The 13,684-nt window shown below is 29.7% G+C and overlaps 2 protein-coding genes across 2 annotated transcripts; both read left to right on the top strand.

Annotated features, from left to right (window-relative positions):
• Positions 1 to 261: 261 nt before the first annotated feature.
• Positions 262 to 4,954, top strand: LOC123906610 (polygalacturonase At1g48100). The gene is made up of 6 exons (XM_045956553.1): positions 262 to 518; positions 1,002 to 1,133; positions 1,766 to 1,939; positions 2,170 to 2,377; positions 3,270 to 3,460; positions 4,277 to 4,954. The coding sequence occupies exons 1-6, from the start codon at positions 333 to 335 to the stop codon at positions 4,661 to 4,663; spliced, it is 1,278 nt and encodes a 425-aa protein (XP_045812509.1). The 5' UTR covers positions 262 to 332; the 3' UTR covers positions 4,664 to 4,954.
• A 4,235-nt stretch (positions 4,955 to 9,189) lies between these two features.
• Positions 9,190 to 12,961, top strand: LOC123906609 (ADP-ribosylation factor 1). Its single transcript, XM_045956552.1, has 7 exons — positions 9,190 to 9,461; positions 9,660 to 9,838; positions 10,592 to 10,662; positions 11,229 to 11,348; positions 11,949 to 12,067; positions 12,284 to 12,365; positions 12,702 to 12,961. The coding sequence occupies exons 2-7, from the start codon at positions 9,691 to 9,693 to the stop codon at positions 12,705 to 12,707; spliced, it is 546 nt and encodes a 181-aa protein (XP_045812508.1). The 5' UTR covers positions 9,190 to 9,461; positions 9,660 to 9,690; the 3' UTR covers positions 12,708 to 12,961.
• Positions 12,962 to 13,684: the final 723 nt, after the last annotated feature.

The raw sequence follows: 13,684 nt of genomic DNA, 5'->3' as shown, positions 1-13,684 counted from the left end.
TTTGTTCACATAAAAAAATCAGAACAAATGAAATTGCAAGTAAAAAATAATCATCTCACTAATGAAATGAACCACTCATGTGATCATCAGGTGAGTCAATTCAAAATATAAAAATAAATATGCTCATGTGAATAACATCAAATGCATGCATCTTGAGTTACTTGTAAAAAAATGCAACTATTTCTTCATACTATTTGGCTCATGTGTGCATAGTGTTTTCTTTCCTATAAATAGAGCTTCAATTTCCTTTTTTATATATATCAACTAAAGAAAATCACTTCTCTTTAAATTCTTCCACCTATCACTTTTTATATATCTCCCTCTCTTTTAAAATGAAGACTATTAACTTAAACACTATTACATTGATCATCACCATTGCATTTTTGGTCTTGTTTTCAAGTTTTGAAAATTGTAGTGCCTTAAGAGGCAACCGTTGGAGGAAACTCAAAGCTTCCTCTACTACTTTTAATGTATTAGATTTTGGAGCTAAAGGCGATGGACATGCGGATGATACAAAGGTGATTTTAAATTGGTTCTTAGTCTCTTTCTGTCTGTCTATCTTTTATTTTTATTTTGACTCTATCGTCTAAATGTATAAAGTTCAAGTTTTTTCGTTGATGGTTGTAAAAAGATCATTAGCAAGTCTGACTATTAGTGACACTTTAATTAAAAGTGATTTTATTTTTCCCAATTTTTTCATAAAAATAAAATCTTTTGGAACATGCAAGAGCATGGAAAAATAAACTTTTGTCACATTAATTATATTTTTATGTATGGTTATATGGTCAATATCAGTTTCTATCATGTTTTTCATTATACACCCTTTAATAGTATCATTTATTTATGTTATATTTTTTTGTCAAATATTTTAATAGTTAGAATTTCACCTTTTAAGGTGAATAAGTGAGAGAGTACCAGAATTCGAACTTTGATCTGCGTATTACGCAATGTTCTAATTTTAACTATCTACTTAGTAATATTATTTGTTTACAAAATGGCAGGCTTTTGAAGATGCATGGGCAGCTGCTTGTAAGATTGAGGCCTCAACAATGGTTGTTCCATCTGGTTCTGTTTTTCTAGTAAAACCAATTTCATTCTCAGGTCCTAATTGTCAGCCAAACATTGTTTTTCAGGTGAATTATAGTTAGTACTATTCTATTCACTTTTCCTACATTTTCATGCAATATATGAAAACACTAGAAGCACTAGAATATTTAAATGTTTTAGAATATAGTTCATCAATTTTCTTACTACATTTTATAAACTAATCATATGGCCGGCCCAATGCCAAGCAAGTAAGACAAAAGGACTTCGAGCCTAAAAAATATATATTTGAAAGCTACTTTTTTACTTTCACGATTCTTAAAAACCACATCTTTAAATTTGCTCAAACCAAAAAAATTTTGATTTTTCTCACATTCGAACCGGTAAATTTGGACAAGATGGCGTTTTTTTCTTCGTTCAGATAGATAAATACAAACGGATGTGGTTTTTAAGAATCATGAAAGTAAAAAAAAAAAAAAAACGGACAATATTGTTAGCTTATAAAGCCTTCGCGTCAAGGTTCACTCGAGCCTTCAATATAATGGGTTAGGACGTTAGGTTGATACAGTTAATAACCGTCAGAACATTAAAATGTTCGATTTTAGTTGGGTATTTAAAATTTAGACATAACATAATCTGTGATTGATTGTTATTTTTCTGTAAAGATACTTCGAAATCAAACTCAAAATTTAACCTATGGTGTTTATTAAAATACATGCAGCTAGATGGAAAAATCATTGCTCCTACAAGTTCTTCATCTTGGGGGTCAGGTACCTTGCAATGGCTTGAGTTCACTAAGCTAAATAAGATTACAATTAAAGGAAAAGGTGTCATTGATGGTCAAGGCTCTATTTGGTGGAATGGCAATGGGGGACTGCCAAAAACCAAACCCACGGTACGAATAATCCTTACATAGAAATATTTCGTAAATCAGTCGTGAAAACTTATTTAACGACCGATTAACAAGATTTTGTCGCTAAATCAACCACATTACTATAGAGACTGAAATAATTCGAAATTGATCAATAAATATGAGTTTTAGTTGTCAACCTACCATAACCGTTGAAAGTTTGAAACTATATGATTTTCTCATATATGTGACTTTGATATTTTTGCTTTATGTAGGCACTAAGGTTCTATGGAAGTAATGGTGTAACAGTGACCGGTATAACCATTCAAAATAGTCAACAAACCCATCTCAAGTTTGATTCATGCACAAATGTTCAAGTCTTTGATATAACTGTTTCATCACCGGGTGATAGTCCTAACACCGATGGAATTCACCTACAAAATTCCCAAGATGTTGTTATCTACAGTAGCACACTTGCTTGTGGTAAGAATAATCCACAAAATTAAATAATAAAGTGTGAAATTAAATATAACAAGATGGAATTGAAATAAGTAGCGGACGTTATAAAAATACGAAATTTTTATAAATGGCGTCTGCTATCTAAATAATGGACGGGGGTATTTTACTAAATTTGTAGGGCATGCGAGAAAATAAGTAGGGTAACAAAAGAAAATCCCTCCATTATATTTAAATATTCCTTCATGTGATGGAATGGAGCAAAAGACAAGTTAAGGGAGGGGCTTTCTACACCCCCAATATTATTTTGGATGACACATGCAGAAAAAAAAAACATGATTTTTGGTTGTCTAAAAAAAGTATAGTTTTCGGTCAAAATATACCGTCCCAAAGTATACTCTAAAAAAAAAAGTGTTTTTTTTAGAAATATGGGGTGAAAACAATTGCTAATAATTTTATTCTTATACCCAATCAAGTTTTTAAATCCCACAATTTTTCAAAATGAATGAGTTTTAAACCATTTTTTACTTTCCAAATTCTATAAGTTTTTTTGAATTTTTGAAAAACTCAAATTCTAATTTTCAAAAAATGTATGATTTTTTTATTTAGAAAATTTGTTCAAAAAATAAGTTAGTAGAAAAATAATCGGAGTTGGTTAGAAGTTCGATCTCTAACTCCTACATATGACAAGGGACTTGAGTCTCTTAAGAAGATGGTTAGAGGTTCGACCTTTGACTCTTGTATATGAAAAATAATCGTTTGGGAGAAAAAAACTCATCTTATGTATCCCACGCATTCTTTGATGAAAATTAGTCCGCACTAAAAATTTCATACCTTTGACTTTGACATGGTAATAGAAAAAAATGAAAGAATAATTGAATGGAATGCATCTCATATGTATCACTTGTTCATAATGTAGGAGATGATTGTGTGTCTATACAAACCGGTTGTTCCAATATATTGGTGCACAATGTGAATTGTGGACCTGGTCATGGAATTAGCATTGGAAGTCTTGGAAAAGAGAACACTAGAGCTTGTGTTTCAAATGTCACTGTCCGTGATACTACACTACACAATACCTTGACTGGTGTGAGAATCAAAACATGGCAGGTAAAATTTTGAGCAAAATTAAATTAGATAACTATTTTTATCTTCCAGTACTTGTGAGAATTTCTTTTTGTTAAATTGTTTTACTAATAATCAATTAAGTCACAGGGAGTTTGACGAAATTAAAATGACACTGTAATTTTGTTGAAGATTCAAAGTGCAACTTTTATCAAAATCACGATGGCTTTGCCACGATTCATATGAAATTATTGCGAATTCAAACATCAAACATGTCTTGGGTTTTCACTAATGGATGTAGGTCCATGTGAGAAGTGACTAAAAAAATTAAGAATTTGTATTCGAATCTAGATAGAAAAAAATAGGTATTTCTACCAAAAAAAAAAAGAAAAAAATAGGTATTAAACTCACTTGGGCTGATCTAGTGGTGTTGGCTTGAATCATTGGAGTATGCTCCTCTCAAGGTCTCAGGTTCGATTTTCCTTCCCCCTGATGCCAATTTCGGTGGGCTACGTCCATACAGAGGAAAAAAAACTCTGACTTTAAATGGGCCCCGCAAGTGGACGGTGGGATTGATCCCCTTGGATTAATCGGTCCTAAAGCCGAAAACCAAGTTAAAAAAAAAGTATTATGAGCTTTGTCCTCTTGTTTTAGTGTATCTGGATCGACTCAAATTGTTCGCAGTCCAACACGACTTCTTCAAATATCTAGAAAAAAATAGTGATAAATTTTTTAAATAATATGTTTCTACATCTCAATTTTTTCTAAATTATATATATCTTATAATTTATTTGTAAGCAATTATATAATCCAAACCAAAGTTAAGCAAATTAAAATTTGTTGTGTTTGTATATTCCTCAGGGAGGCTCTGGCTCAGTCCAAAACATAATGTTCTCAAACATTCAAGTTTCAGAAGTTGAAACTCCAATAACAATTGATCAATACTATTGTGATGGTGGAAGATGCCATAATGAAACATCAGCAGTAGCAGTATCAAGCATACATTATACAAATGTAAAAGGAACATACACTAAAAAGCCTATGTATTTTGCATGTAGTGATAGTTTACCATGTAATGGTATAACACTTGATACAATAAAGCTAGAAGCAAGTCAAAGATCTAATGTTCCTTTTTGTTGGAAAGCATTTGGTGAGTTGAAAACTGAAATTGTTCCTCCTGTTGATTGTCTTCAAAGAGGGAAACAATCAAGTGGTGGAATAATTTCTAGCAAAGAAAGTTCTTGCTAAATTTAAGTATGACCGACACTTCGGATTAAAAGTGTGTCTGGTGTTTAACATGTGTCGGTGTTTGGCACAAACATATATTATTAGTGTCGACGTGTCGATGTTAATTTCAGGTTTGATGTATTTGTGCTTCGTAGATTATACTCTTAAAAAATTAGTGTGTTTAGCTAGGGAAATTAAAGTTATACAAATATAGGAAGTTGTTTGTTTGATTTCTAAATTAGTTTGTGTATAATGGAATGTTGAGTGAGATAGTTAAGTGTGTACCAAATTAAAAGTTTTATTCTATTATTACTTCCATTTGGATATAATAAATAATAAATAATGTAAAACAAAGGGGGTTTTTCTATTTTTTGCAAGGTTGCACATGATAAATCTCATAAATTATCAATTTTTTCTTTGTTAATTACACTTTCACTTTCTTATTTGTGAGAAGAGATAGATTACATCAAGATGAATTCAAAAAACAAATATGAAAACTAATAATTAGTGAGAAAAAAGAAGCAACTAATGAGAAGGATTAACTCACTTGGGTTGATGTATATTGGTATTGACTTGAGACCTGAGAGTGTGCTCCTCTTGATGTCTGAGGTTTGATTCTCTCTGTTATCAATTTGGGCGGATTAATTTAGCTTTTTCAAAAAAAAAAAAAACTACTGAGAAGGATTGAGGATTTAGTAAAAAAAAAAAGGATCGAAGAGAAGATGTACAAGCATAAATGCCTTGTATATCTTTTACTAGTAAAAGGAAGGTTGAATTGCTCCTAGGCCTTCATTGTGATGATGTGGCATGCTTTAGAGAGCTCTCATATCTATTTAAAATTTGTCACATAATTTATTTTGTATGTCCATTCATCCTCCAAAGTAATTATCTATATGTTACAATAATAATGGCTCCCAATATTTTTTTTCCAAAGAACAAAAAAAAAAGCTATATTGATGTTGATAATTATACATGTGAAGTTCAAGTAATTTAAATTAGTAGCAAGTGTAACATATAACATAAATAATAGTAATAATGAAAAAAAGACAAAAAAAAAAATCAAATTATAAAAGAAAAAAATGAATAGATATATGTTCTTTCATATTTTACACTACCAAACATAAAATATAAACTACGCATGCATAAATATAATTTGCACTTTGCAAAAATTTACTTTAAATAAATAAACCAAATAAAAAAAATTACTACTCAAAAAATTTTCATACTTGACAAAATAAATAAATTTTATGAAGAAAATACTTTAGTTATATTGTTTATTAATTAATTATTATTGTGCTATTATTTAAAAAAAAATAACTTTGTCATACCAACTTTTAAACTACCATTCTTTCATATTCCTTAACTCTTATTCCTTAACTATGACAAATAAATTTATCATTCAATCCTTTCAACCTTCATCTTTTCTCATTCCTAACCATTGTGTGTATAAATATATGATTTTGTGCACAAATGCTAAATGTTTGTAGTGCAAATTTGAGTTTTCATCATCATTTTTCTCCAACCAACTTTTGGATAGATGCTCTTCAATAGGTTCTTCATCTTTTTCACAATTTATTAGTTTCTATATATATAACAACTTATTAATTATGTTACTCTTACTTTGTGTGAAAATTTTAGAAATCTTTATTTTTATTGATATAATATAATGTTTGTTAGCCTACTTTTCTAACTTTTTTCTTAATTTTTTCTATTTCTTAACGTAAATTTGACAATTTTTTCATGTGAATTAGGATAAGAGAATAAAAGAGAGACCTCTATTTTTGTCATTGTTGCATCTTTGATGCTCAAGAAGTCTATGAAAAGTGACAATTTATGTAAGTATATATCTTTGAGTGCATTTCCACTATATATGTTATTATTCATAATACCATATTTTTACTTACTACCCTACAACAATATTGCTTATTTTTTCAAGGAAAATATCACTAAAATTATTAAAACAACAAAACCATCATTTTAATTGTAACAAAAAAAACATCATTTTAATTTTGATATTACTTATTCTTTGTGATAAAGCAATTATTATATTCAATTAAATTTGTCTTTTTAAGTAATCGTGAAAATAAAACCACAAATCCACCTTCATTTGTAAATTAGTTACAATAAGAAAAATAAATGTACGAGAAAATCAAGTTTCTTATAACGATAATAAATTATTAAAAAATTTGTAAATTACAGTTACTGGGTGGCGCATATGCATAGACTACAGGAGGTTGAATCAAGCAACAAGGAAGGATCACTTTCATTTACCTTATATGGATCAAATGTTAGAGAGGCTGGCTGATCAAGCCTTTTATTGCTTCTTAGACGACTACTCTTTCTATAATCAAATAGCTGTAGACCCGACAGATCAAGAGAAAACAACTTTCACATGTCCATACGGAGTATTTGCATCATTGTTTCAAATTATTTATGTGATATAGTAAATAAGAGAAATGGAAAGAAAGATTCAAAAGAATATTATAAAATTACGCACCTTTTTATTTTTTCGATAAAAGCCGGAAGAAAACAAACTCAAACAATTATATTGCCAATTTTCACACACATCGAGCAAAACTAATTAACAAAAACTCAATATGTGATTCCTTTTGTAGTAAACACAATATATATATATATATATATATATATATATATATATATATATATATATATATATATATATATATAATGAATAATAATAAATAAAACTCAGCTCAACAAAGTCAATATATCAGCACAAGGCAAGCATGACTACCTCTAACATACAAAAGTAAAAAAACAACGGTAAGAAAAAAAAAAGTAAAAAAGCAAAGCAAGTTGCGACTATACTACCACGATGCATAAAAAGAAAATTAAGTTCTCATACTATTACACTATTAGAATAAAATATAATTCACCTCTTCAAACTTATGAATATTAACAGATATTCACTAAAAATTATATTAGTTGTCCTTAATATACACAAATCTACTATGTAGGTTAATATTAAACAAAATCTTTTTTTTTTTAAATAACCTTCTTATTTTTAATATAGATTTATATTAAATATAACCATGTTACTATATTTAAAATATTAACAATCATTTAATTATATATGATTATACTTATCATAATTATTATTTTTATTGATAAAAAGTATTTTAAATGTGTGTTTTAATCAAACCCATGAAATGAAAGAAAAAAAAAAACAAATCATCTATAAAAAAAGAGTACTGCATTCTAATAAGCACTACTAAATTAAATTGAAAATCCGAATAAAAATTATTAAATAAAAAAATTGAAAGCAAAATGAGCGGAGAAAAACCCAATAGAAAAAAAAAACAAACAACAGACAAAAAAAATCGAGACTAATAAAATCTGGATAAAATTTCACCAAGTGAATAATTGATAAGAAACTTCAAGAGAACGAGAGGGAGGTAAGTTGATAAGTTATTTGGCATCTTAAATTGTATAGAAAGGAGTAAGCAATAACGTTGTTATTTGATAGGTAATTTTCAGAATACGAGATCACGTGATAAAAAATGTCAAAACCACCATACTTCTTAGTTCAACATTACTCATGAACAATATTTTCACCAAGTATAAGTATGTATGACCTCCAACTCTTATTGAAAATAAATAAATAAGTGATACATTAAAAATAAAGAAGCAAAGTGATTTGTGACTAAAATTGCAACTCATATAATGAAAACTAAGATTTTATACGATGACACAATTAAAATAAAATATGATACATCATTTCAATAAAAATTATTTTAATTCTGAACAACTTTTTTTGTTTTTACACATATATAATATTAAATATAACCGTATCGTAAAAAATATTTAACAATATATTTTAATCGAATATGTGATTATACTTATCACAATTATTATTTTTAATTTATAAAAATATTTTAATTATGTATTTTAATCGAACCCGTGCAACGCACGGGTTTACCCCTAGTTTAATTTAAATGGAACAATTTGTCATAGGGAATAATAATAGTAGAATAAGTGGGTTATGAGTCATAACTTATGACATTTTTTTCAAACCCATCCATGATATGCCTATGTGAGTGACTTGCAAACTTGATCCTTATTAACAAGTTGAATGTATAAAACTGCTAAGTCACATGAGCTAATTAAGCTTCAATTTGAAGTGAATAAATATATATTAAAATTGTGGGGAGTATTTGAATCTTATGAAATATTACTTATCTTTTTCTCATACGCTAGTATTTACAATTATCATACCAAATTATATCATATTAATTTAAATTACCTATAATCTTTTAATGTACCTAAAAAATAAATCTTTTTATATAATCTTTTTCTCATAATAACATCTATTGTCCACCCCTCAGAATCGACCCCTCAGAATGTCACCCATATCATATGATAACCCAATAAAAAAAAACCATTCTTTCCCTCCCTTAATTAATAAAAGAAATGCAAAAAATTAAATTTAGTAAACTAAAAAATAGTGTAAAAAAAAACTCCGAGAGACAAGAATAACCATGCATTTTTACCTTAACTATTGATCAATCAATCAAAACTCACAAATTTTTCTCTTTTCTTCGCCCAAAAAATTCACAAACTCACAAAAAAAAAAAAAAAATCAAACTTTCTCACTCTCTCAAAAAAGAAGAAGAAAAAAAAAAGAGCTAAAACGACTGCGTTTCAACCAAAACACTCAATACGACGCCGTATTACAAACATTCATTCTCCTTCACTATTAAGTAAACGTAACAATCGTAAACAACGTTCTTCTTCCTCTCTCTTATACAAATCGCGATTCGCTCTTCTCTTCGCAAAAAATCTAGATCGAGAAGAAGAGGTAAAATTTCAATTTCAATTTCAATTTCAAATTCAGTTCAATTTCAATTTCAGTTTCTTCGATCTGTTTAAATTTGCGTTCAATTGGTGTACGAATTATTAATTTTGGTTCGATTTTGATTTTTTATGATTGAATTATTGAATTGTTTATGGATCTGATTGAATTTTTGGATTGTGTGATTGTGGATCTTTGATTTAGTTATTGGATCAGCGATTTGTGTTGGTGAAAGATGGGGTTAACGTTCACGAAGCTGTTCAGTAGGTTATTCGCGAAGAAGGAAATGAGAATTTTGATGGTTGGTCTTGATGCTGCTGGTAAGACTACTATTTTGTATAAACTCAAGCTTGGAGAAATCGTTACTACTATCCCAACCATTGGTTAGTTCAATTTTCTTTCTCTATACTCAGTTTAATTTTTCATTATAGTGAAGTTAATTTTGTAATAGTAATTATAATTAGGGAGAATTTGGTAAAGAAAGAATTAATGAAGTTGAAAATTTCAGGGGTTCTATAAAAATGAACAAGATTGGTCTTATGTTTTAGGGGAGGAAGAAGTTCTTTATTCAGTTATGTTTTTTCAAACATATGAATGAATAAACAAGTTCGTTCTTGTTTTTTTTTAGTCAAATATTTGAATGAATAAACAAATGCAATGCAATCATTGCAAGAATGTTTGATAAATAGTTATTACTAATGAATTATTATTAATAAATGGCCATTTTTATACAACTTGGCTACACTACGGTTGAAAAACTAGCTGAGTTACTGCTGCAAGTAAATTGCATGATTGCATCTCTTAGATAAATATCAAATGAATTTTTAACTTGAGAGCAAAATATATTCAAAACACAAACTCAGGAATGTTTGTTGTCCTATCTTTATCTAACAACTGTGATTTGCTGACTGCAATGATTGCACAAATACCAATTTATTTTTTTATGCAGTTTGGTGTTTATGTTTGCATTTCCGGCACTTGTGTAGTGGTATTATTAACCAGTATGGAAATTTATACTTTGTATTGTTAACTAACTAATGAGGCTCACACGATGTGTTTCTTAATGTACTCATGGCATCTTACGGCTGTATGTATATCTATAAAATAAAATAATTGGAGTCATTTTTTATCTACAGGATTTAATGTTGAAACCGTGGAGTACAAGAACATCAGCTTCACCGTGTGGGATGTTGGGGGTCAGGACAAGGTACAGCTGCTCTTCTGTGTCTATTTAGGCTTTTTTGTTCCTGGTGAGTGTGAGTGGTGACCGAGAGCTAGTAGAGGTCATACATGGCTATGAATCACAATTTTAAACAGTTTTTGTTGTCATGATGACTCTATTCAAATGAGGGATCGTTGCACCTGTATGTGGTGTGTTATGTGATTCTTTCACTATTATTAAGTGACAGAGTGAAGAATAAGAGAGGGAAGGTAAAAAGGGGGAGAGGAGTGAGTGGATTGTCGTATATAGGGTGTTCTTGCTATAGTTTTATGCATGGTTTTTCTCTAATGCATATCAGCTGATCAAGTTGATGTAACCATTGCTACATCCTATCATTTTTGGTATCACTTTGTGAATCTTTCTTATTTATGTTGATGTTTGAATACACATCTTTTCAGCAAGTCTTATGTTCTATCGGTGTGTAATTTTGCTTACTAATCCATGTTATGTTATGTATTACAATATGATTATGATGTTTTTTGGGTCTTTTATTCTTTGTTAATATAATAAAGTATCATGCTATTTTCGATTAACTTAGTTTCTATCCACAGATCCGTCCATTGTGGAGGCACTACTTCCAGAACACCCAGGGTCTTATTTTTGTGGTTGATAGCAATGATAGAGACCGAGTGGTTGAGGCAAGGGATGAGTTGCACAGGATGTTGAATGAGGTATATGATTTTTGTAGCGGTGCATCCTTTGTTATTTAGTATCTTCACTATCTTGTATTATTTTAGCATATCACGTCCTTCGTAATTGACTTTTGCATGTTATACAAGTTCTCTAGAGATCTAATATTTTGTTTTTTTGGGAGGGTTTTCTTCTTGCTAATCTAATCATGTGCATGCTTGGGAATACCTTTTTTGGGTACAATGTTTTAGAAGCTCTCCCATGAATCTAGCAAAAATAATTTTTTAACTCAAATAATTTTTGTGCAATGCTTTGGGGATTTCACAATTATCATTCAAGACCGTGATAGAAACTTTGTAGCCTTATTGGATGTAATTGGACTGCTTTGTATGCTACTGAATCATTAACCAGGATTATATTATAAGTTTGTTTTTGGTTTTGTTAATGACTTGTTCTTGCGTTGTTTATGCATAGTTTCGTACTATATGGTTTGCACCGCTTCACCTATCCTTTGCTGACACCAGTTTATCCATTATATACGTAATTAAAGGCTGTTAAAATTAAGTGATAGTCTTAAATATATTGTAAATAACTAAATATATAATGTTGGTATGTGAACCTGGATGCTAATTTTGTTTCAGGATGAACTTAGAGATGCTGTTTTGCTTGTTTTTGCCAACAAACAAGATCTTCCCAATGCAATGAATGCTGCAGAAATAACTGACAAACTTGGACTTCATTCACTCCGCCAACGCCACTGGTATGAAGATCTGATCTCTTGCATTGAAATAAATTCTCAATTGTGTAAATCTTGACTAAGCTCAACTAGTTGCCTCAAATTGATGGTTTTTATTTTTCTTGCAATTATATATATGTCATGTTGGATTGAGCTTTTGTGAGTTTTATAATCACATTAGCTAATGACCATGCATAGGGCGAACAACCCTTTTTAATGCAATGGTTTGATTTATTTCAGGTATATTCAGAGCACTTGTGCAACTTCTGGAGAGGGTCTTTACGAGGGTTTGGACTGGCTTTCTAACAACATTGCTAGCAAGGTAAGTCATAATGCTATATAGGCATGTGTAGCTCTAATTATAATAAAAATGTTAGTGTTCTGTGGATGACACCTGTTGCATGATTTGTATCATTGTTCACCCTGGAATTTGGAACAACTCTTTATACTTTGGTTTTTCTGGATCAAAATTGTCTTAAAAGTATGCAAAGGTTAAATGGATAACAGTAATGTAAAGGAAACTGAATTGGTTTTATCAGTATTGCCTCAAAAAAGTTTGTCTTTGAAAGCTTTTAGACTGAAAAATCTAGTTAAAGTTTATAATATGACACTTATTTTGTGTATATAAGGTGACTGACCTAACCTTATGTTTTCTCAGGCATAAAGAAACATTTGAAAATTTTTGGGTGTGATCTGATCATTTCCTGTGAGTCTGGTGGTTCTTGAAGAAGGATGCTTTTCCTTTCAAGTGAATATTGTAATAGATGAATGATTGTTAGAAATATTCTCATCTTCAGTGTTACTTGAGTCTGTATGATTGCTTAAATGAGCTAATACTTTTAGCTATAATTGGAACTCCTACAATCTGTTTTGGTGTGCCTTCATGTTTATTCTATTAGTTTGATTATCGGTTGAATATTTCCGTGGATTATTATGTTCTTGGAATATTACCAGTAATAATTTTTGTCTAGTGATCAGTGAAACAGAATACAAAGAATGTAAAATCATAGTTGTTTTTGTTATATAGATGTAAAAGGATAAAATAAAATAGTGTCTTCATAGAACCAGCAAGTACCCTCAAAACATAAGATGTGTCTTACAGAAACAAAAATAAGAGGAAGAAGAATAGTGACTAGTAATAGAAGAGAAATATAGAAGAGACTAGTGACCAGCAAGTACTTCAACATAAAAGGTCTCTTAACATTTCTTTCATTGTATTCCTCTCACTTGTTTCATAGACAATTCGTTAGTTAGTGATATAATTTAGGAAATTACTAATAAGTAATACAATGAAGAAACTAATTTGCCAGGAAAGTTCAAGGTTCAAGTTACTTTTAGGGTATTCTGGTTGACGTTCTTCACATAATTCAAAAATTAAGGTTTTTTTTTTTTTTTTTTTCTTGTCTTTTTTCCAAATTTCAAATGGTGTAAATGCTCGACCTTACAATTCAGATTATGGCGAATCGATGATTTAAAGTGTTTGTCCCCTTACGTCTCAATATCTATTGCAAGGATAATGAAGGAATTGACTCAACACTTGTGAAAAGATAATAATTCAAAGAGTTTGATCAACAAAGCATCTCTTATCTAGCATGCGTTTGCTACGTGGAGCAACAAAGCAAGCATCAATTGAACTACTAC

The sequence above is a fragment of the Trifolium pratense genome, linkage group LG2 (assembly GCF_020283565.1).
Source record: "Trifolium pratense cultivar HEN17-A07 linkage group LG2, ARS_RC_1.1, whole genome shotgun sequence".
Classification (NCBI taxonomy): Eukaryota; Viridiplantae; Streptophyta; class Magnoliopsida; order Fabales; family Fabaceae; genus Trifolium; species Trifolium pratense.
This window is presented reverse-complemented; position numbering and strand designations above follow the sequence as displayed.